Source organism: Megalobrama amblycephala, linkage group LG23 (genome assembly GCF_018812025.1).
Source record: "Megalobrama amblycephala isolate DHTTF-2021 linkage group LG23, ASM1881202v1, whole genome shotgun sequence".
Lineage (NCBI taxonomy): Eukaryota > Metazoa > Chordata > Actinopteri > Cypriniformes > Xenocyprididae > Megalobrama > Megalobrama amblycephala.
In genome coordinates, this window is record NC_063066.1 from 15,239,064 (window position 1) to 15,262,580 (window position 23,517).

A 23,517-nucleotide genomic window follows, 5' to 3' on the forward strand; every position below is an offset into this window, starting at 1 on the left:
CTGCAGCACCCTTTTTACACACTATACAACAATCCAATCAATTCTCGATGGACAAAATCAAGTAGCGTCCTATTTTATTTATTTTTTTACGAGAAGCTGTTTCACTCTATTAAAAAAAAATAAAAAAATAAAAAGTACTAGTTAGCCTATATGAAATTTCAAATACACAGAGGCCACAAAAAGTATTTAAATGTATTTGCATTAGATAATATGAAACCAAGTTGCATTTGCAAACAATGAAATCAACTAACTTCACTTTTCTTTCTTTTTTAGATTTAACCAACCAGTCATTTCCTTGTAAGTAACCACAAATGTAGTCATCATCACATTAACTATTAGCATCTGAACACTTTGTCTCAATTATAAACAATATTGTTTTGAAAACTTTCTTATCTTTGATATTTTGTTAATGCAATGACATTCATACATTTTTAAGCGAGGCAAATACTTTTTTGAAGCCATTGCCACAGTTAATAAAGTCTATCAGCATAACTGCATACAACAGTCAATTTCAGGTCAAAGTTTCAGCAACCACACCAAACTGTCTTTCCTGCCCTTAATTCATATCAGGTAGACTGTAATTATGATAACAAAAAAAAAAACTTGCGTCTGTCACAAGATTTCAAGTCAAAGGTTGTTTTAAGCACAATGAACAAACAGCATTGAATCTCAACCTTAATTTGAATTTATACGTGTTCGAAACGATTATCTGCTTTGCTGTTTTATCAGCTGCTTTTAATTTTATAAGAATTCTAGAATTACAGTTGGGAAGTTAGCGTAATATTTACATCTGATAGAGTCAGTGGTAGGGTCTGATAAACTACAGCATTGAATTTCCTCAAGTCAAGTATAATGATATACTTTTGACCAGGTCTTTAAACTTAAATTTTAAGACATTACTGAATTGAACTGAACTTATTTCATAATTGATTAACTTTACACAGGTTTCCATATATTACCCCAGTTAAACTGCATAGGATCAATTCTAACATACCAGAAAATTGCATAAAATGTAATAAACTGGTACATTGTTTCATTGTATGTGATAGTGTATAGAGTTACAGGTGTTCTGGAAGGAGGTTTTGGATGTGATTTCTGAAAATATCCCTTTGGACCCTAAGCTATGTTTATTGCATATATATCCTGAAACCAGCTCTGTTAATGCAATACGGAAGCTTATAGATTTTAGCTTATTACAGGCCAAACGTGTAATTGCATTAGGGTGGAAAAACATTCAAAGACCTGTTCTTTCACAGTGGACAAAAGAGATGACTTATAATCTTGTTTTTGAAAAATTAACATATAGAGGTAAAGCAGATGTTTTTAAGAAGATATGGTGCCCTTTTGTACAATTTGTTAATAGGAAGATAAAGTGGAATATGATGACTGTCGTTTTGAAATCAGTTGTTTTTATTTATTTATTTATTTTTGTTATTTATTTATTTATTTTTATTTTATTTTTACAACTTTTAGCCACATATGTTAAATTTGTTTATTTATGTGTACGTACATGTATGTATGTATATATATGTATGTGTATGTAAATGTGCAGTTGGTGTTTTTTTGGGGGGAGGGTGGGGTGGGGGGGTGGGGAAAGCATATTCTGTAACTGTATAATTCTATATTCTTAAGTGTTCATGCAGGTTCAACAAAAAAAAAAATCAATAAATACAGAGTGAAAAAAAGACAATGAAAAAAAAAACCTTTACACAGGTTTTAAACTGAACCAAATCAACACTGAACTGACTTCAGCTGAACAATTACACAAGAGCTGCTTTACAGTAGAATTGAACTCTGTTTGCATCATTCATCATTATTTTCCTGTTTATTACAGTAAAGCTGCTTTGAAACAATCTGTATTATACAAAGCACTATATAAATAAAGGTGACTTGACTACAAAATACTTTAGACATGCATCCACATCAAATGATTCTTTGAAAGATCAAGTTTCTTCCATTTAAAACGGATGTGAGGCCATTGCCAAAACAAAACAAAAGCAACATCCTCTTTTCTCCTATGTAGTCTGATCTGATTAAGTAATTACTGGCAAGCGCTTACTTCATCTGCAGACTAAACTCATGCAGAGCCATGAGCGCAGGCACAGCCCACGTCAGCTGGTCATGACACAAATGGAAACAGCTCAGTGACCATGCCACAAGCTGGACAACTGCACATACCATATTATCTAAGGTACAGTTCCACAAGCTCATGTATTTCACTAATCTCTGGCATTATCTTATGATTCACAGGGCATTTGTGAGCATGACGAGTGTGGATCTGAGAGTAGGCTATATGCATTTGTTTACTGATCATAGCTAGTTCAGCTTAGGACAATGAATCTGTGGGGGTGGGACTGCAGAGCAACAACAACAGCACTACTATGTGTCGCGACTTGTGTAGTAAAGACAACCAACTGACACATTATAAACATTCTAAGATGCAGGTGTTTTTAAATGTTTCTACTGTGTGACTGACTTGGTCAAAGGCCCCTTTTTGCATTGTGAGTATTTACAAGGATGGTTTATGGCTCGGTGAGGCCCCTTATGCTTTGGAGGCACCACTCTTGATTTGTAATGTCTCGGAGTGTACAAGAATTTTGCAACTGTGAGAATGAACACACCACATGTGTAATACATGATTTGTAGGCTTATATAAAATTAAAGTAAGGTGTTCTTTTAGTGCTGAGGAGAGACTAGGAACAGATAAAAATTTGAATTTCTTCATTTATTGCATATTGTACCAGTATTCACTGCCACAAATTCAAGCAGTGTGCATCTGAATATCAGTTTAAAGGGGTGGTTGATTATGATTTCACTTTTTTAACTTTAGTTAGTGTGTAATGTTTCTGTTAGAGCACAAAAACGTCTGCAAAGTTACAATGCTCAAAGTTCATTGCAAAGGGAGATATTTTCTTTTAAAGAATTCTACTACAACAAGCTTCTTCCCGGGTTAGTGACATCACTAACCCTAAAATTTACATAAACCCTGCTCCCCAGAACACGTTGAATTCCTGTTGAATCAACTCCACAGCAACTACATAAATTCATCCACTAACCATTCAGAAACATCCATTCAGATTCATTCTAAAAGTTGTAACTTCTTCCTGAGTCTCTCCATCAATGTCCGACTCCGGTTTGAACAATGTAAGGCTGAACACTGTTACTGACAATCGTCATTTTGGTTGCTTGTGAGATTCTCCAGCTTTGTTGTTGTTGAGCAACCGAAGCGCAAGCTGTTAAAGCTCCGCCCTCTTCTGGAAAGTGGACTGGGAGCAGCAGCTCATTTGCAAATTAAGATATTTCAGATGAAATCCGAGAGGTTTTTTTTTATCCTCCATTGAAAACAACGAAATTACCACATTCACGGTCCAGAAAAGTAGTAAAAACTTTGTCAAAATAGTCAACAGTGGTTCAACCTTAATGTTATGAAGCGACTTTTTGTGCTCGAAAAAACAAAAAAATAACTACTTTATTCAACAAATTCGTCTCTCCCCTGTCATTCTGGTACGCTATTTACGTTGCAGAGCTTCCGTGTTTACGTCCGAACGCCGGCTAGTTTTTGGGGGGTTTTGTTGTGTAAACCTGGCAACCCTGCTGTCCCCTGCTCAGCCAAAAAAAGAAATACTTGTTATATTAAGGCCTCAAATATACCTGGCATCAGAATAGAAATTAAATTCACGAATTTCTTAATTTGCTGCCATCAGTTTGCCCTCTCTTTAAGGTGATGTGAAAAAGAAAAAAAAAGACTTGCAGAATATCACACATTAGAATAGACGCATGCTATATGAACTGCACAAATAATTTGGTTAACCGCATCCGGTGTGCATTAGGACCTGAGGGAATCCAGCAGCCAGAGACAGTGCAGGCTTTCAGTCACTGCATGTCAGGACACACCTGGCTTTCTGATCACAGACAATTCCGTTGAAAGTCTCTCTGCGAAATGGAAATAATCTGACATCTTAATGAATCGATGTTGGTGGCATCGTAATGTCTAGATCGGTACGTAGCATGCTTTAAAACACGAAAGTTCACTACATACATATATACTAATGTTACTTTCCTTCCCAGCACTGCATATGTGGCAATGTGCATTTGAGCCGAGTTTACATACATGGACAACGCAGACGGTCATTTGAGATCCGAAACACCGACGATGAAGTTTCATGAACAATGGCACGAGCGCTGCGCGGATCGAGACATATAAAGGGCACGAGAAGTGGGGAAGATGGAAAACAACAAGCCGAGCGAGCATGACATCACGGAGGTGGTGGCGCAGCAGTCTGCCGCGAACCCCAGTGAGAACGGTGTCATGATGGTGATCAACCACAGTAAAGTCGATCCACCCTTCAGCGTGTTGTGGTCGACGGTCCTGTACTGCGCGGAGTTCATATGTGCCTCCGTGCTCATCAGCAGATACCATAAGGATGGAGACGTGGTGTGGATGGGACTGACTATTACATTCATGCTGGTTCCGTCGGTGCTGACCCAGCTCACGCTGACGTTCGTTCACCGGGACTTGGGGAGAGACCGACCCCTTGTGCTCTTCATGCATCTGCTTCAGATGGGGCCTATCATAAGGTATGAGTGTGAAAGATGGTGGCACTGAATGATCACATGACCACAATATTGATAAACACATGTATATCATCATGGTAGGTTTATTTTTAAAAGTAAGTTTCACTTGAAACGCTTGGCTACAAAAGGTTATTATTTCCACTATTATTGTCCAAGAATTGTTATTGTACAAGATAGTTCATTGAATGCTTATTGAGTTTTTGTGGCAATGTGTTTTGACTCATGTTGTCACTATAAACTGTCACAATCGAAACTGAAATTATAGGTTAGTTCACCCAAAAGTAAAATTTCAGGCATTAAGTAGGCCTACTCACCCTCGTGTCGTTCCACACCCATAAGACAATTCATCTTTGGAACACAAATTATTATAATTTTTTTTTTTATTATTATTTTTTTATGAAATCCGAGAGCTGTCTGATTCCTCAATAGACAGCAATTTAACCACCACTTTCAAGGTCCAGAAAGGTACTAAAAACATTGTTAAAATAGTCCACGTGACTGCAAGCGACAAGAATACTTTTTGTGTGCAAAAAAAAACAAAACAAATGAAAAATAACAACTTGGTAGTTGAATATAATCGGTTATGTTAAAGTTATTAATTTTCAACTTAAATATTATAGTAATGTACTAATTGAGGGTTTCCCTGTATAGTTGGGAGAGATTTAACATGTATTAACATGTAGGCCTACCTGAAATATTTTACAAATGAAGTCAAATTTTGTAATACCCTGATATTTTCAAAGAAGGTTATACTGTCTATACAGGCGCAATAATTAGACAGTATAAGAACATTCAAACAGTACAGCAGAAAGCTTGAGATATTATCACCAAAATATTGGCATCTGTAAATGTCATTCTGAATAATCAGATATCGGTATAAGTGCCAAAATTTTATATCTATGCATCCTTAATTTAGACACATCCTTACAGTTTAATATAAAATTGCATAGGTCAGTGATAAAGGGTTAGATCATCCGAAAATGAAAATAATGTAATTTATTACTCACACTCATGTCGTTCCACACCCGTAAGATAATCATTCATCTTCGTAACACAAATTCCAAATAAATTGCATAAAATCTGATGGCTCAGTGAGGCCTGCATTGCCAGCAAGACAATTAACACTTTCAATGCCAAGAAAGCTATTAAAGACATTTAAAAAAGTTCATGTAACTACAGTGGTTCAACCTTAATGTTATGAGGCAACTAGAATGTTTTTTTTGTGCAAGTTTATTCAACAATATCTAGTGATGGCCGATTTCAAAACACTGCTTCATGAAGCCTGCAATGGATTTTATCAAAAATATCTTAATTTGTTTTCCGATGATTAACAAAGGTCTTACGGGTGTGGAGCGACATGAGGGTGAGTAATTAATGACAGAATTTCCATTTTTGGGTGAACTAACCCTTTGTTGTTCAAATGTTCAACTGTTACTGAAAATATCAGAAGTCACCTTTCAGATACAGGACTCCCATTGAATGTGGCATCCGTTTGTTTCGAATTTCAAAATGTGTTCAGTCTTGTTGAGCAAGTACTAACATGTTTTCCCAGTTATTAACATGGAGTTAGGGGAGTTTCGGATGTGACTGAGAGTAAAACCAAAAGTTCCCTGTTGGATTCAGTTTTATTGGTTGAAATGTAAATCTAAGGGTGTGTCATTTCTCTGTCTGCCTTCAGTTATTCTACTTTGTTTTCATGACACTGATAATATCTAGGCACTTTCTTCAGATACTATAGATACTATCTTCAAAGGCTGTTGACTGTATACAGCAGAAATCCATGTCAAGTCTTAAGACTAGTGTAAGCAACAGATTTATACTGTCAGCAGTGCACTACAGTTGCTTTTTATGTACAGTAATCAACAAGTAGTGGATCAAAACCTTTCATCAAAGTTGTCCTAAAACCTTCTTCTTAGGACAACTTTGATGAACTTTTTTTGATCCACTTCAAATGTTGACTAATGTATTTAAAATGTATATTTATAACTGTCTTACCAACTGCCAAATTAAGTTTTTTATATTAAAAATGCATTTGCTTTGCAGATGATTTCTTACAGAAAAAAAGCATGTGGTTTTGCATTCAGTCTTCAGGTCTGCAAAAGCTTCAGATCAAATTGAAATTCAAAGACGAACAGTGGCTGGTTATCATTTTAAGGTTTATTTATTTATATAAGGTATTATGCTATGATTGACTGTGTACACTATAGGCAACATCTGTTTCCCCTATTATTGTCAAGTCTGAAAAAATATTAGAGGAATGCAGTATGCAGGCCCAACTTGTGGACTAACTCCATCTTTGGTATGCTGAGCTGAGGTCAGTAAGCAGTCAGTAGACTGTAAAGAGCAGATCAGTTCTAGGGTCAGCTCTATAAATATCTGACACAATGTCATAAAAAACATTCCCTTGAATATACAGTGTCTTATCTTACTAAACCCAGATCATCCTGTTTCACAGCAAACATCTTATTGTATTTCTTGAATGAAAAGCTCAAGAAATACAATAAGAGGGGGAGGGGGGGTGCAGCATTTAGGCATGGCGGCTTTGGGGGGTTGGTCCCCCTCTGGCCTGACAACAGTGCTGTGTATTTATGTGAATGTTTTCTCCTGTTGGTATTGGTCATACAATTCTGCATCGTTAAAGCATACTTGAAGCGTTGTTGTGTTTTGCCAAATGTGTTAGGATAGGATAATATTTGGCAGAGATACAACTATTTGAAAATCTGGAATCTGAGGGTGCACATATAATCAAAATATTGAGAAAATCGCCATTGAAGTTGTCCAAACGAAGTCCTTAGCAATGCATATTACTTACAAAAATAATTTTTTGATATATTTACAGTAGGAAATTTACAAAATATCTTCATGGAACATGATCTTTACTTAAAGATGCAATATGTAAGAATTTTGCAGTAAAATATCCAAAAACCACTAGGCCGGTGTTACATATTTTGTTTACTTGAGTACTTACAATATCCAAAATGTTTGCAACTATTTGGGATGTGTGAGGAGTCGCCTGTCAATTGCATCATACCCACTTTACCATCGGTTTCCGGTTTTATTTTGTAGAAACCATGGAAACGCCAAAGACGCTTCAATATTTACATGTTTTAATAGACAAGGGAACACCTGTTTTTATATATTTATAGAAATAAAAACTAATTGTTGTTATGTAGCTCAACACGTTTAGTCTTATTGTTTAAATCAAATTTTCTTGATTTTTTTTTTTTTTTTTTTTTTTTTTTTTTGCGAGTACCATGATTTACCATGCTTCAGAGAAGTAGCTAACATAGCATAATCAGATGCAGCTTTATTTTTAGTAACAGTAATACAGAATTTTCTCCATCATACAATACATTTTAAAATTAATTCCATGCCATTTATCAAAACAAGCCATCCAGTATTTAATATGATATTCTAAAATCGATCTATCTTAATGCAGTGTGTCTCAAACAAGTGTCTCACAGCAGCCGCCGAGCGAACGCACAGAGTAACGTTATAACATTTTCAACACTCTCAAATGTATCTAATATGATAAACAGTGCTGTGGTACCTCATACTCATGACCGGAAAAGCGGAAGTGGCGCCTGTGGCATAGTAAAAGTTACGCTGCTCGCGGCGTGTGTTGCGCAGTCGCTTCAGTGGCCACATTCAGCTTCCACAACACTCGGTCCTGCACTGCTTCATACTACAGTAACGTTAATAATCTCATCAGTGAACATGATTTCTTCCTGAATCCTATCCCAGTTCTATTCCATTGGCCCTTGAAGTGAGGACCACATGCCCCAAGATTCCGGCTCAAACTTGCCGTCATCAAGCTACGCCTTTGTTTTGAATAGGTCTCTAGCGACCTCTAGCGGACAGAAAATATTACATAGTGCACCTTTACTATCCTAATGATTTTTGGCATAAAAGAAAAATCGATAATTTTGACCCATACAATGTATTGTTGGCTATTGCTACAAATATACCCATACGAATTATGACTGGTTTTGTGGTCCAGGGTCACAAATTTGGGCTGCAAACACAAAAGTTGCATATTGAATCCTGATAAACTGTATCCTTTGGATGGAAAAAAAGCATCCGCCATGGCAAGTATTAAATATCAAGATCAAAATAGCCACCTTCATCATCTCCTTATATAACAGGCGCTGTAGTTGCCTTGTAGAAACCAGAGGCTGTCTTTAGTAATCATTTTACCAAGCTCTGAAAAACAACTTTTTAACAGGCTTCTGTTTCTTCGTACAGCTAGGGCAGACAGCTCTCGCTTTATTAGATTACAATTGACCCACACATTGTACATGTCATAATGTTGTGCATCATATTATGTTACATGTCTTAAATAGCTTATTTTTTAATAATATATGTAGATGCTTTTTATGAATTTTACTGCAAAAGATGACTGAGGCTTTTAAAACACTGGCATATATATTTTTTTTTTTCTGTGCTCCTCAAACGTATAAGTGCTCTTAATGGTATCGTGTTAAACAAACACTGAAAATAAAACATGTAATATTAGTTTTAGGGCTAATTTACATGTTATCGAATAAACATGGCCACTCATGTAAACTGAAACGGCCTCTACCCGCATGCTGTGTCAAAGTGTTGAGCTCTTGCTCAAAGCATCCTTCTCGTTTTACAGCAAAAAAAAGGTTCACAGTGACTAAGCTGTGATAAAACGAGCGGAAGTCAGTTATTTTCATTTTGAGATAGGGCTAGGTTTAGATTTCAGATGAAATGAGTAACAGAGACATTTGGTGAGGCAACAGTGTGAGCAGACTGAAGCTCATGTGATCTGTCACCTAATGCGTTGCATATAGCAGTCGAGAACAAGTATTCCTAACTGCCAGCTAACTACACAGAGATATGACAACCTTACACAATTTAATTACACAATCAGAGTGAATGGCCCTTAAAGGGATAGTTCACCTAAAAATTTTAATTCTAACATCTTTTACTCATGTTGTTCCAAACCTATACAACATTTTTTTTGTTCTGTGTAACCAAATAGAAAATATTTTAAAGGTGCCCTAGAATTGAAAATTGAATTTTCCTCGGTATAGTTAAATAATTATAGTTCTGTACATGGAAATGACATACAGAGAGTTTCAAACAGCATTGTTTCCTACTTATGTAAATTTGATTTGTGCAAAAGACCTCTGAAAAACAGGCGAATTTCAACATAACACCGACTGTGACGTAACAGTCGGGATCATTAATATGTACGCCCCCAACTTTTGCATATGCCAGCTCATGTTAAAGGCAGTATTAACGTTTGGAGCTGCACAGCAGAACCAACAGACTTTATGCAGGTATTGTGAAGCAAGCAAGGACAACAGCGAAAAATGGCAGATGGAGCAATAATAACTGACATGATCCATAATATCATGATATTTTTAGTGATATTTGTAAACTGTCTTTCTAAATGTTTCGTTAGCATGTTGCTAATGTACTGTTAAATGTGGTTAAAGTTACCATCGTTTCTTACTGTATTCACGGAGACAAGAGCCGTCGTTATTTTCATTATTAAACACTTGCAGTCTATATAATTCATAAACACAACTTCATTCTTTATAAATCTCTCCAACAGTGTAGCATTAGCTTTAGCCACGAAGCACAGCCTCAAACTCATTCAGAATCAAATGTAAACATCCAAATAAATACCATACTTGCATGATCTGATATTCCGCATGACGAACACTTTGTAAAGATCCATTTTAAGGGTTATATTAGCTGTGTGAACTTTGTTTATGCAATGTATTATAGAGTTGCGAGATCGGGGGGCGGGGAGCGCGAGCATTTAAAGGGGACGTGCACTGAATCGGCGCATTTATAATTATTCCCCAAAATAGGCAGTTAAAAAAACTAAATAATAAAAAATCAATGGGGTATTTTGAGCTGAAATTTCACAGACACATTCCGGGGACACCTTAGACTTATATTACATCTTTTGAAAAAGCGTTCTATGGCACCTTTAAAGAATCTTAGTGCCTAAACAGTTTTGGTTCCCATTGACTTCTATTACATGGAGGGGAACAAAAAATTCTCAAAATATCATCTTTTATGTTCCACCAAAGAAAAAAAGTCATACCGGTCTGGAATATGAGTAAATGGTGACATAGATTTAATTTTTGGGTAAATTATCCCATTAAGAATAATATTACTGTAATGCTTTGTGATTTAGGGTTTAGGGTTAGACAAAGTAAAATTATCAATGCTGACTGTGAAAAATTGGTTAGTCAAATAGGATATAAACCACTTAAGAACATTCCCCGCTGATTGGTGTAATGCTCCAAGCAAGAGAAAAGAATGAAGTGATTGACAGTATCAAATGCTGCTGTTAAAGGGATCACCCAAAAATGAAAATTCTGTCATCATTTACTCACCATTTTCTTCCAAACCTGTATTCATTTTTTTTTTTTTTTTTATGTTGAACACAAAGGAAGATATTTTAAAGAATGTGTTAAACTGAACAGTTTTGGGGCTCCATTGACTTGCATAGTATTTTTTTTTTTTCCTACTATGGAAGTCAATGGTGGCCCAAAGCGGCCTGGTTACAAACTTTCTTCAAAATATATTTCTTTGTGTTCAACAGAACAAAGACATTTTTACAGGTTTGGAACAACTTGAGGGTGAGTAAATGATGACAGAGTTTTCGTTTTTAGGTGAACTATCCCCGAGTATTTGCATCTGCATCCAAGTATCTGTTTGAAAAAATGTTGAGTTGGGCTGGGCGCTATGACGATAAATATTGTTACTGCGGTATAAAATGTACATCGTTAGAGATTTTGCTATATTGTATATGTTGCGTTATGTATATATAGCGCTAGTGACAATTCAATTTCACAGTGATGAAATGCATAAACGAGAACATAAAGAGCGGGACGTGTGTGTAAGCGCATGCACAGAAAGCTGCATCTCTCAGCATGAGATTGTGAATTTAATTCTCTTTCACACCTTGTTGCACTTGAATGGTCGAATACACATATTATATCAAAATGCCTATCCTGTGGAGTATTCATGTAAACACAGCTGGTCTCAAAGTAAACAGTTGGGTGTAAAGTGACAGCTGTCATTAATGTGCATCAAACAAAAGAGAAAATAACTTACTGCTCTTTACAGAATTTATTTTAGTTTTAGTATGAATAAATTTATATTTAATTCATACAGTGAAGACTGCAATATTATATGGGTTTATTAATTTTTTTAACTACATAACAAATAAACCTATTGTACTTTTCTTATTTTTAATAACCGAAATGAGATAAAATAACACAAAAATAACTAAATCATGATAAATATTGTGAAATAAAATTTCTCATATAAGGAAATAAGAATATTGGTCATATCGCCCACCACTAATATGGAGAAATAATGTCTTGTGAAGAGGCAACTTTAATTGATCTATAATTTTGTAGAGTGTAGCAAGGGCTCTTGTTATAAAGTTGTAGTATAAAGTTGATTATACATACACACAGCACCGGGGAATCCATTCTTCGTACCTCGCTTAATAAATCTGAGGTGATTTGACAGATGCCAGGTCTTCTAATCGTGATAACTGATATCTGGCTACTCTGGTTCTTCAAAAAAATTTCCGGATTTGATCTGGATTAAATTGTCTGAGATTACTGTGCCGCCTTGTGTTCATTGGTAAGATATCAATACTCAAAACCATGATTAGCAATCCAGCGATTGGCTGGCGGCAAGACAGCAAAGTATTGGCATATTAAAAAAGGACACCTGTTTTTACTGACCTGTTGCTATGACAGCAACTCAATAAGATTGACAAGGATCATTAAGATTATTTTTGTTGAAACGGTGATACATTTTTTCAGGATTCTTTGGTGAATAGCAATTTCAAAAAAATTATTTTAAATAAAAATCTTTTTTTAACATTATAAATGTCTTTACTGTCACTTTTAAACAATTTAAGGTGCCCTTGCTGAATAAAAGTATTATTTCTTTAATAGTTAATTTGATTTAGAGTTTAAAGGTAAAACTTTATTCAAATTTTGGGTTAATGATGTACTCAAGCAGGACTGTTGTGAAGTTGTCACCCAGAATGAGCAACACGTTTCTCATATTTCAGCAAAGTACAAGCTGATAAACTGGTTTGACATGTTTGATCGCTAAGATATTGCTGCCACCTTGTGGAAACAAAGTGTATGAGTAGTAAAAGTCTGCTGTGTTTGCTCAAATTTGTAAAGAGTTATAATTAAAAGTTTATATTTCATGGTGTATATACAGTCAAACCAAAAATTATTCAGACACTAGATATCATTTGTGATATTTCTTTACTAGTGGGTGCTGGACACTATAGTTCATTTATGTAAGTGAGGATAGCAAAATAAACTGTGACATATTATGCCCAATAATTCTTCATACAGTGGACTACCAGTAAAACTGATAAAAATTTGGGACCAAAAATTGTTCAGACACTTTGACCTGACCATGTTTTGCTTAAGTGTTCTCTGACATAATTAAGATTATTTTTTTCTGACACGGTTTAACTCTGAGATCTTGTCATATTTTATTTTTTGGTTTGACTGTAAATCATTAGTCCATAAAATCCATTGTAAACCGCAGAATGAGTTTTTTTTCCAGTATCTGACTGATTCCTTTTATCTTCTTTGTACAGGTGCATTGAAGCTCTTGTTGTTTACTGCCAGGCAGGTAAAAAGGAGGAACCATATGTTACCATTTCAAGAAAGATCAAGCTAAAGCATGGCAAAGGCTTAGGCCCAGCCTTCGAATGTGAGATCGGACACTCTGAGCGCAAGCTAGCTGTCCACCGCAATGCCTTCAAACGCACAGCTGTCATTCAGGCCTTCCTAGGCTCCACACCTCAGCTCACTCTACAGCTCTACGCTGCAGTTCAGGAAAAATACATCCTTTCCACACGGCGTGAGTTTAATTTATTTACCAGATTCCAATTGTAATGTTGGTAACACTTAACAAATAGATAATTTAACTTAATTTAATTAATTAATTAATTAAAGGGATAGTTCACCGCAAATTGAAAGTTTTGTCATTGTTTACTCAATGACAAATGACAGTTGTTTACCTCAAGTTGTTCCAAACCTGTATAAATTTCTTTAATTAATGTATTAACGAACATAACTAACATTTGTTACAGTATTTATTAATCTTTGTTAGTTAATAAAAATACTGTCGTTCATCGTTTGTTCATGCTAGTTTACAGTGTATTAATTAAAGTTAACAAATACAACTTTTGATTTTAATAATGTATTAGTAAATGTTGAAATTAACTTTAACTTAGATTAATAAATGTTGTAGAAGTGTTGTTCATTATTAGTTCACGTTAACTAAAGTAGTTAACTAATGTTAATTAATGAAACGTTATTGTAAAATGTTACAATAATATTAACAGCTGCAACAGATTCTTTTAATAATATATTAGTAAATGTTGAAATGAACATTTAAAGGGTTAGTTCACCCAAAAATGAAAATTCTGTCATTTATTACTCACCCTCATGCCGTTCCACACCCGTAAGACCTTCGTTCATCTTCGGAACACAAATTAAGATATTTTTGTTGAAATCCGATGTCTCCGTGAGGCCTCCATAGGACATTTCCTCTCTCCAGATCCATTAATGTACTAAAAACATATTTAAATCAGTTCATGTGAGTACAGTGGCTCAATATTAATATTATAAAGCGATGAGAATTTTTTTTGGTGCGCCAAAAAAAACAAAATAATGATTTATATAGTGATGGCCGATTTCAAAACACTGCTTCAGGAAGCATCGGAGGATAATGAATCAGTGTATCGAATCTGCTGTTCGGAGCGCCAAAGTCACATGATTTCAGCAGTTTGGCGGTTTGACACAGAAGATTCATAACGCTCCGAAGCTTCCTGAAGCAGTGTTTTGAAATCGGTCATCACTAAATAAGTCGTTATTTTGTTTTTTTGGCGCACCAAAAATATTCTCGTCACTTTATAATATTAATATTGAACCACTGTACTCGCATGAACCGATTTAAATATGTTTTTAGTACATTAATAGATCTTGAGAGAGGAAATGTCATTGCTGGCTGTGGAGGCGTGTTCTGAAGATTAACGAAGGTCTTACGGGTGTGGAACGGCATGAGGGTGAGTAATAAATGACATTATTTTCATTTTTGGGTGAACTAACCCTTTAACTAAGATTAATAAATGCTTTAGAAGTATTTTTCATTGTTAGTTCATGTTAGCTAATGTAGTTAACTAATCATAACCTCATCATAAAGTGTACGATATCGTTTACACTAATGCTCATCCTATTTGTGTTTACAGTTGCCCTGATGATCATTTCCTTGATATCAATCGTATACGGGGCTTTAGTTTGCAGTGTTCTGGCCATACAGATCAAGTATGATGACTACAAAGTGCGAATGAAACCTGCTGCCTACCTGTGCATGATCCTCTGGAGAGGGTTAGAGATCGCCACACGGATCACCACCTTGGTGCTTTTCAGCTCAGCGCTCAGAGCCTGGGTGGTCCTGGTGGGCCTGACCAACCTGTTCTTCTTCTTCTTCCAACCATGGGTTGAGTTCTGGGCAAGGAAGGCATCATTGCCTGATAACATAGAGAACAACTTCAGTAAGCTGGGCACCACCGTGGTGCTCTGCATGGTCACGTTCCTCTACGCCTGCATCAATATTTTCTGCTGGTCCGCCGTGCAGCTGGACTTAGCCGACCACGACCTTGTGGAGAAACAGCCCCGCTGGAGACGCTTGGCGATTTACTACACCGTTCGCTTTATAGAGAATGTGACCCTCATCATCTTGTGGTACTACTTCAAGACAGACTTCTACGTATACGTGTGCACGCCGCTGCTGGTGGTGCAACTTATCGTGTGCTACAGCCTGGCTGTGCTCTTCATGTTGCTCTTCCATCAGTTCTGCCATCCGTGCCGCAGACTCTTCCACTACAACGTCGAGGACTGTTTACGTTGTGCGTGCTGCTGGAGGAAAAAGCAATCTGAGCTACCTGCAGACCATGCAGATGGTCCTCAGGAACATGCACCTCCTGATCTCACTAACCACCTGACAGATAGAGAAACTGATATTTTGGATGATAACATGGAGGCAGCATGAATTCAGTCCGCTGTTTGTTATTGTAGCGCTGTTTGGGGCCATGCTAGGTGTATTTGCACATATCCTGACTCAGGAGTATTATTTTGAGATGATGAACTATGCGATGTCTACTGTACTCAGTGAAGGAACAATTGATTATATAGGGTCCCAAAAGCTTCAGGAATTTTGTTTTATGCCATTTGGAGCTGTCCCCCAAAAAAGGAGGTGTAGAGCATGATAACAACCTTATTACATTTATGTGGAGAGGGTAGCTCATCATTTATTAATTGTAGAAGTCTGACCCATTTCTTCTTGTTGGCCATTGAAGACCAAAGAATGCCTTCGGTTGAATTATGCTGTGATGATTCACAAAGGCAGCTTTCATTAGGGAGCTGCATGGCCAGTCTGTAAGCCAGGTGTGTGGGAAATGTGCCAATTTTGGTACCTGCTGCTCTAACCTTTTACAGGAAACTGTGACTCAACTAGCCAAAGAGCCTTCTGAACTTTTCTTAGGTTTGCTTCAGCAGCTCTGTGCTTTTTATTAAACCTTTAGATTTGGAGAGGCGTATTTAATGTTAAAAATTGAACTCGCATTTGCCTTAATATTGTGTGATTGTAATTTTGTGCCTGAATAGACTAATGTTCTTAATTTCCGACTGGCAAAAGAGATGTTTGTTTGTTTATTTTGTATGGAAATATTGTTTGCCTGAATTGTGTGCCTCTTTAGTACTAAGTTGGAATATATGAATAAAGATGCATTGAATATTTGAATCATGCCTGATAATTATGATTGTGATCTAAAGTATGCCTTTACAAAAGTGTTTAGCTCATAATAAAGATTTTCAGGTGAATCACCTGAAACCTGTTTAGAATATATCTGGGTCATATTTCAATTCAAAATCAATAGAAATGAATAAATTAAACAAAAATGTATATAGGCTAATGTTGCAATGTGAATGCTGTAACAGAAAAAATACATTAGCTATACTTTACTGTATGTTAAGCATTATTTAAATAGGCCTAGTCAAATATTTACATATAATGATTTTTGTTGAGTTGTTTTTAATATAAAACATTTTAGGACAATTTCTTAATCGTAATGTAGTAATGAAAAAAATCACTGAGTGAACATAATGGAAAGCAAAACGTAAAAGTAAAATGTCTGAACTCATTTGTAATGTGAGAGGAAAATGTGCCAATTTGTGCCCAAACAAAAATAAAAAAATCTAAAAAATGTCTTAATTTTATTCGCACGTGCGTTTTTGTGACATATCAGGACACAAATGTGTATTATGACATAGGTATTACAAGAAGAGGTGACTTATGAGGACATTACCCCATGTCCCCACTTTTCAAAAGGCTTATAAATCATACAGAATGAGTTTTTGTGAGAAAGTAAAATGTGCAGTTTCCTGTGATGGTTAGGTTTAGGGGTAGGGGTAGTGTAGGGGGATAGAAAATACAGTTTGTACAGTATAAAAACCATTACGCCAATGGAATGTTCCCACAATTCACAAAAACGAACGCGTGTGTGTGTGTGTGTGTGTGTTGTATACATGGTTTATGAGGACACAAATGTATATAATGACATGGGTAGCTATTACAACGTAAACATGGCTCATGAGGACACTTCCTGTGTCCTCGTAAACCAAAAGGCTTAAAAAACATACTAAACGGTGTTTTTTTTTAATTCAAAGAATGCAGACAGTTTCCTGTGATGGGTAGTTTTAGGGGTAGGGTTAGTATAGGGGGATAGAAAATACAGTTTGTACAGTATAAAAACCATTACGTCTATGGAGAGTCCCCGTAAACCACTTGTAAACAAGTATGTGTGTGTGTGTGTCATTAAAATAATGTCAAACATTCAAACAGCTAAATAAGTTGCTCATTTTACATTTCAATTTAATTGAGAAAAATGGTTGACATTTTGTAACGGCCAAGCCCTTAGTTTATGTAACAGTTTCCAGTCAAATACCAAGACTCACTTACTGTCACGTTAATAGCTTCCCCTCGGGAATTTCTTCAGACATGCAAAATAAACAAAATCATTTTTACAGCCCATTTCCTGGTCAGCGAGGACAGTAGAGGGTGGAGTCATGAACAGGTGAGTAAAAAAGCGCTCGTCTGCGAGAAGTGTTCATTCATGTAGGCAGTGTTAGAGAGTAAAGATGGGCAACTGGATAATCAATCACGGACTGAGTGCCTTCATCGTGGTAAGAGGCATTGTTTTGCTGACTATTTACTTGAATGAAAATTTGCTAATGCAGTTAACTACAAACTTCAAGTTAAAATAAGTCGTATTTTTTTACTTAAGTTATTGATGATCTGTATTTGTAGGTGGTGTGGATGGGCATCAACATCTTTCTGTTTGTCCACTTCTACTTATTCTATGATCAGGGACCACAATTTGAATACACTCGTGAACTTTTAGGGGTAAGTTCTGAGAGGAAAAAAAGCATTTTACAAAGCATTCTCCAAGAAAAAATAGTTTATACTTTTTTATGACATCTAAAGTTAGGGTTTCATGTAGTAAAAGAGAGATAAGCAGAGTAAAAGTATTGAAAGTGAATGTAATACTGTTTCTTTCAGTCTGCATTGCCCTGGGCCAGAGCTCCAGCTGCTGTACTCAACTTCAACTGCATGCTGATTCTTCTGCCAGTATGCCGCAACCTGTTGTCTCTTCTCCGTGGCTCTTTCATGGTGAGTTGCTGCACACTTGTACCTTTGTGTTTGAGATATAGTATATGAGACCCTCTGTAAGTATTTTCCCTCCTGTTCATGTTTTAGTGCTGTGGACGAACAATGAGGAAACAGCTGGACAAAAATCTGACTTTCCACAAACTGGTTGCTTACATGATTGCTCTAATGACAGGTAAACAACATTTCCTTGAAAACTTATTAGGAATTTCTTGTGCATATAGTAGGCTTGACTTTTACCTGAATGACAGTATGTTTTACAAGAAAGCCCCACATGTGCAATAGCTATTCACATTTACACTGGCATTTTTTTTCATGCTGTGATGCAATAGGATACAAAATCAAACATTTTATCATTGTTAATAACACAGTCTGAGCCATAGTCTGAATGTTTCACCCCGATAACCCTAGCATTGCAGGCATTGTTATTCTTAAAGGCCAAATCTGGATAAACATTGACCAAGTTTTGATTTTGCAAGAAGCTGATTCTTGTATTTAACACATTTGTGTCTGGCTAAAGATACATATGTTTCATCCATCAGGACATGTCACTGTAAAAAGACAAATGTAAAAAAAAAAAAAAAAAGAAGAAGAAGAAAAAAACTAACTTAACTTTAGAGGAACATCCAAAGAAGTTTTTGTCTGATATGCTGTATTTTTAAGTTCTATTAAACAACTTCATGGGTTAGAGCAAGCATCTTCAACCTGGTCTGTGGACCCCTGAAGGTATTTGAGGGGGTTCTGCATGGATATATAAATCATATTGAACTTAAATTTATATTTGCAAACTTAAATTTAGATTTGCAAGTAAACAATTTTAATAAACAAAAATTAGAATTGTTGTAACAGCCATTTTACGGTCTTATATTTTTTTCATGGTATCTGATTCTGACCATATATCTTTCTTTAATGCAGCTGTTCACACTGTCGCTCATTTGCTTAATGTGGAATGGTACAGCAACAGCTTAGAAGGTCGATATGGGCCTCTCGCCGGTAATCTGTCCATGCTTGACGACTCCAGTGAATTAAATACTACTTACCTTAATCCTGTTCGCTCCAATACTACGGTGAGTTGCTGTACTTTTCAAGGCTTTTATTAAGATTTTTTATATATACTAACATTCAAACATTTTGGGTCAGTAAGATGTATCAAATTTATCAAAAGTGAAAGTAGACATTTATAATGTTTCAAAAGATTTCTATTTCAAATAAATGCTTGATGAACTTTCTATTCATCAAACAATCCTGAAAAAAACATATCATGTTTCCACAAAAATATTAAGCAGCAAAACCGGTTTTAACTGTGATAGTAAAAAAAAAATGTTTCTTAAGCACCGAATGATAGAAATCATTGAATGATTTCTGAAGAATCATGTGACTGAAGCCTAGAGTAATGATGCTTTGCCATAACAGGAATAAATTACATTTTAAAATATATTAAACCATGAAGTTACTTTAAATCAATATTTCACAATATTACTATTTTTATTGTATTTTCAATCACATAAATGCCACCTTGGTGTTTTCAAAAACATTAAAAAAATCTTACCAGCCCCAAACGCATGAACAGTAGATTACAACTGAGCTCTGTACTGTATAATGGGATGTGATATGCTTTCTCTAATCTTGTTTCCTTGTTCTCCAGACTCCAACAATTTTTGTGTTCACCACTATCGCTGGTCTCACAGGTGTCGTCATAACTCTTGCCCTCATTCTCATTATCACTTCCTCTATGGAAGTCATTCGCAGAAGCTACTTTGAGGTGTTTTGGTACACGCATCACCTCTTCATCATTTTCTTTGCTGGCTTGGTTTTCCACGGTGCAGGGTAAGGACTATTTCCTGGTTGAGCCCAATTTTAAAACTTTTTGTAGTGAATTATTAAAAGCAAGTAAAACATGCTGTTTGGTTTATGTCCAGACGCATTGTGCGAAGTCAGCAAGTGACCGACCCACCTCACGATACTTCCTTCTGTGATGAGCAGCCAGAGAACTGGGGGAAAATTCCTGAATGTCCAATTCCGCAGTTTGCCGGAGGGTTTCCTCAGGTAAAAGTTGTCAAATTTACAAATCCACAAACCTGATTTATTTTTGGTGGTTGCTGATTTCAATTTGCTGAATCCTCCATTGCAGACCTGGATGTGGGTGATTGGGCCGATGATAATTTACCTTTGTGAGCGGCTGCTACGTTTCATTCGCTACATGCAGCCTGTCAGTTATAGAAAGGTGTGTTGTCGTGGATGTTTTGACAAAACTACAGATACACTGTTCATCTGAACCCCATCACAACTGCTGACAAACTGTGTTCATGCTTGCTTACTAGATTGTAATCCGCCCATCTAAAGTGTTGGAACTACAGCTGGTTAAGCCTGGATTCAAGATGGAAGTTGGCCAGTATGTGTTCCTCAATTGTCCAGCCATCTCTCAGCTGGAGTGGCACCCGTTCACCATGACATCAGCCCCGGAGGAAGACTTCTTTAGTGTGCACATCCGCTCAGTTGGAGACTGGACTGAAAAGCTCATCAGTATGGTTGAAAACCTACCAGAGGGTGGGCAAGGACCTAAGTATGTACCATTTTACTTATTCTCTAGGCACAAAATATTCATGCAATCTTCAAAATGCAGTTTGTAATTTCAACTTTGTGAAGTTGTGATAGCCTCTATTGTGGCATATGTCTGCGTAAAAGAGCTTCACAAACAAGAAAAAATATAGGGCGGGACTTGATTTTTATCTATCAGGAATTGATTGGATGCTTGTGGTTTGCTATTGCTGTGGTCTCATTTAAGTGACAGATAGTTCCACCATTACACCAGTAAGCAGAGGAAGTTATTTTGATTAAAAGTTATGAGGGCACAGATTTTTAATGATGTGCATGGATAAATAATTTATAATAAACACTGAATATTCCATAAAAAATGAGGAATTGTCAATTTTGATTGTCACTTAGTATGCAAACACATAAGTAATAGTAAACAGTAGGCTAACAGTAAAATCTCAAGAATAATGTGTGGATATTAAATTTTTTTTTGTCAGGATGGGTGTGGATGGCCCGTTTGGAACTGCGAGCGAGGATGTATTTTATTACGAGGTCAGCATGCTGGTGGGTTGTGGGATTGGAGTGACCCCATTTGCCTCTATCCTGAAGTCCATTTGGTACAAGTTTAAAGACTCCGACCCTAAACTACGAACAAAGAGGGTAAGAACATTTGGGCCTAATATAAGGAAGTTGATGCAAAGGTCGTGTACAGTCACTCCTGTTGTTGCGGTGATTACAAAGGTTGCCTTCATGCCCTAGATAACAAAGTCCAACATTCCTTGAAACTCAGTTTTCTTTCCATTTCTGACTTTTGTGTTTAGATTTACTTCTACTGGCTGTGTAGGGAGACACATGCCTTTGAGTGGTTTGCAGATCTCCTACAGGTCCTTGAGAAAGAAATGGAAGAACGAGGATTGAGGGACTTCCTCACTTATAAGCTCTACCTCACTGGATGGGACCAGAGTCATGTACGTTCAAAAAATCTCCTGAAAAGCAAGTTGACATTAATTGAAGTATGAGAAATGTGTGCATGTTACAGAACATCTAATCTTGCGTTTACAGGCAGACCATGCAATGGTGCATTTTGATAAAGATACAGATATCATCACCGGTCTAAAGCAGAAGACTCATTATGGCCGACCGAACTGGGATAGAGAATTCGAGCAAGTTCGGCAAGAAAACCCATCGTACGTTTTAAAACTTCTCTTCATGTTTTTGCTTCCTATAAGGGCCATTCTACAGAATTGTTGCAAGTTGCTGTCCCACAACCAAAAAACACATTTAAAAAGCATTTAAGTATTCAAATTTTAGATGTTCACTAAGATCTTTCTATTATCAAATAAGCTTAATATCTAAAAAAATATCATCATTTATTGGGTACTTTCAATTGGGAAGAGACTGTCCCGAACCCTAACCCCTAAATTTAAACTTGTGAACTTTTGAGTGAAGTTAAAAAAAAAAAAAAATTATTTTATATTTCTATTTTTAAATCTTGAAACTTTATGTAAAGTGTCCCGCATTTTTGTCACTACCGAAACCGAGACTGATTTTAACTACACCCCTACATTTTTGATCAGGAGATATTCCCATGTCCCTCCCTCTCATAGCCTCTTTTACAAGGTACAAAATATTAATGGGTCAATGTAACCCTTCCTATGAAATTATTTTTTATTGTGTTTCGGTAGTGACAAATTTGGGGAGAGGGAAAAAAAATTCCAAAACTTTCTGAAAATACAATATGAGAATTAACTGCACAATTACTAGAAATGTGTACCTTGGATATTATACAATTTGCATACAAAATTTGTGGAAAAAGACATTCAAGATGTTTTGAACTGACTTTGAACCAGTTCTGTAGAATGGCCCATATACGACATTCAAAAATATCCCAACACTAACATTTTATTTGAAATATCCACAGATCTGTGGTTGGAACTTTCTTGTGTGGCCCACAAGCCTTAGCGAAGGACTTGGAGAAGAAATGTGTGAAGTACTCAGATGTGGATCCACGGAGAACCAAGTTTTACTTCAACAAAGAGAACTTCTGAGGAAATACTTTGCAGGAAACCTAATTCTCTCGAAGGACTTGTGCACTAGAGATTGTGTTCTTCAGCAGTATCATGATTTTTCATACCTCAAATATTTCCATCCGAATGATTCTGCATTACTGTGAGACTACGTGAAAAAAAAGACAACCTTCCTCCTGGGAAAGTGCGCAACTTGCTGGAAGTGACTAATTCCTTGTCTGAGTCAAAAGTCCACGCATTGTATTTCTTTCTTTCAAGGTTTGGCTTTTCAAGTTCCTGGTTAGAAATGAATCACCAAGAATCAGGGAAATAAGAACTACATCAGAATGTATTGTGTTTTTAAATTACTTCTTGTGTAAATAAGTGAACTCTAAAATTAGCATGGCAAGAAGTTACTGAAAAGCACTGAGCATTTTAGCTCCTTGTGAAAGTGAAAAAGTAAAAGAATGTTATTTTTATTTTTAGAAGCACACATTATCTAACACGTCACATATGGTTAGTCACTGATTGTGTAACCTTTAAAAAAAATAAATAAATCAAAACAACTATCATAGAAGTTGTTAATACTGTACATTATACATGTGTTTTCTAAATTGTTTTTATAAAT

General features: G+C 36.1%; 2 protein-coding genes across 3 annotated transcripts; both read left to right on the plus strand.

Annotated features, from left to right (window-relative positions):
• Nucleotides 1–2,068: 2,068 nt before the first annotated feature.
• xkrx (XK related X-linked) lies at nucleotides 2,069–16,422 on the plus strand. Of its 2 annotated transcripts, none has more exons than XM_048176477.1 (4): nucleotides 2,069–2,191; nucleotides 4,069–4,578; nucleotides 13,211–13,476; nucleotides 14,870–16,422. In XM_048176477.1, exons 2-4 carry the CDS (start codon nucleotides 4,226–4,228, stop codon nucleotides 15,670–15,672), a joined length of 1,422 nt encoding a protein of 473 aa, XP_048032434.1. In that variant the 5' UTR covers nucleotides 2,069–2,191; nucleotides 4,069–4,225; the 3' UTR covers nucleotides 15,673–16,422. The 2 variants fall into 2 exon arrangements, with proteins under 2 accessions (XP_048032434.1, XP_048032433.1); XM_048176476.1 differs by lacking the exon at nucleotides 2,069–2,191 and adding an exon at nucleotides 3,813–3,999.
• A 994-nt stretch (nucleotides 16,423–17,416) lies between these two features.
• On the plus strand, nucleotides 17,417–23,514 carry nox1 (NADPH oxidase 1). The gene is made up of 13 exons (XM_048176512.1): nucleotides 17,417–17,864; nucleotides 17,989–18,084; nucleotides 18,241–18,351; nucleotides 18,439–18,523; nucleotides 19,264–19,415; nucleotides 19,994–20,175; nucleotides 20,268–20,394; nucleotides 20,480–20,572; nucleotides 20,670–20,911; nucleotides 21,381–21,543; nucleotides 21,705–21,851; nucleotides 21,946–22,070; nucleotides 22,805–23,514. The coding sequence occupies exons 1-13, from the start codon at nucleotides 17,820–17,822 to the stop codon at nucleotides 22,929–22,931; spliced, it is 1,695 nt and encodes a 564-aa protein (XP_048032469.1). The 5' UTR covers nucleotides 17,417–17,819; the 3' UTR covers nucleotides 22,932–23,514.
• The last annotated feature ends 3 nt before the right edge of the window (nucleotides 23,515–23,517 follow it).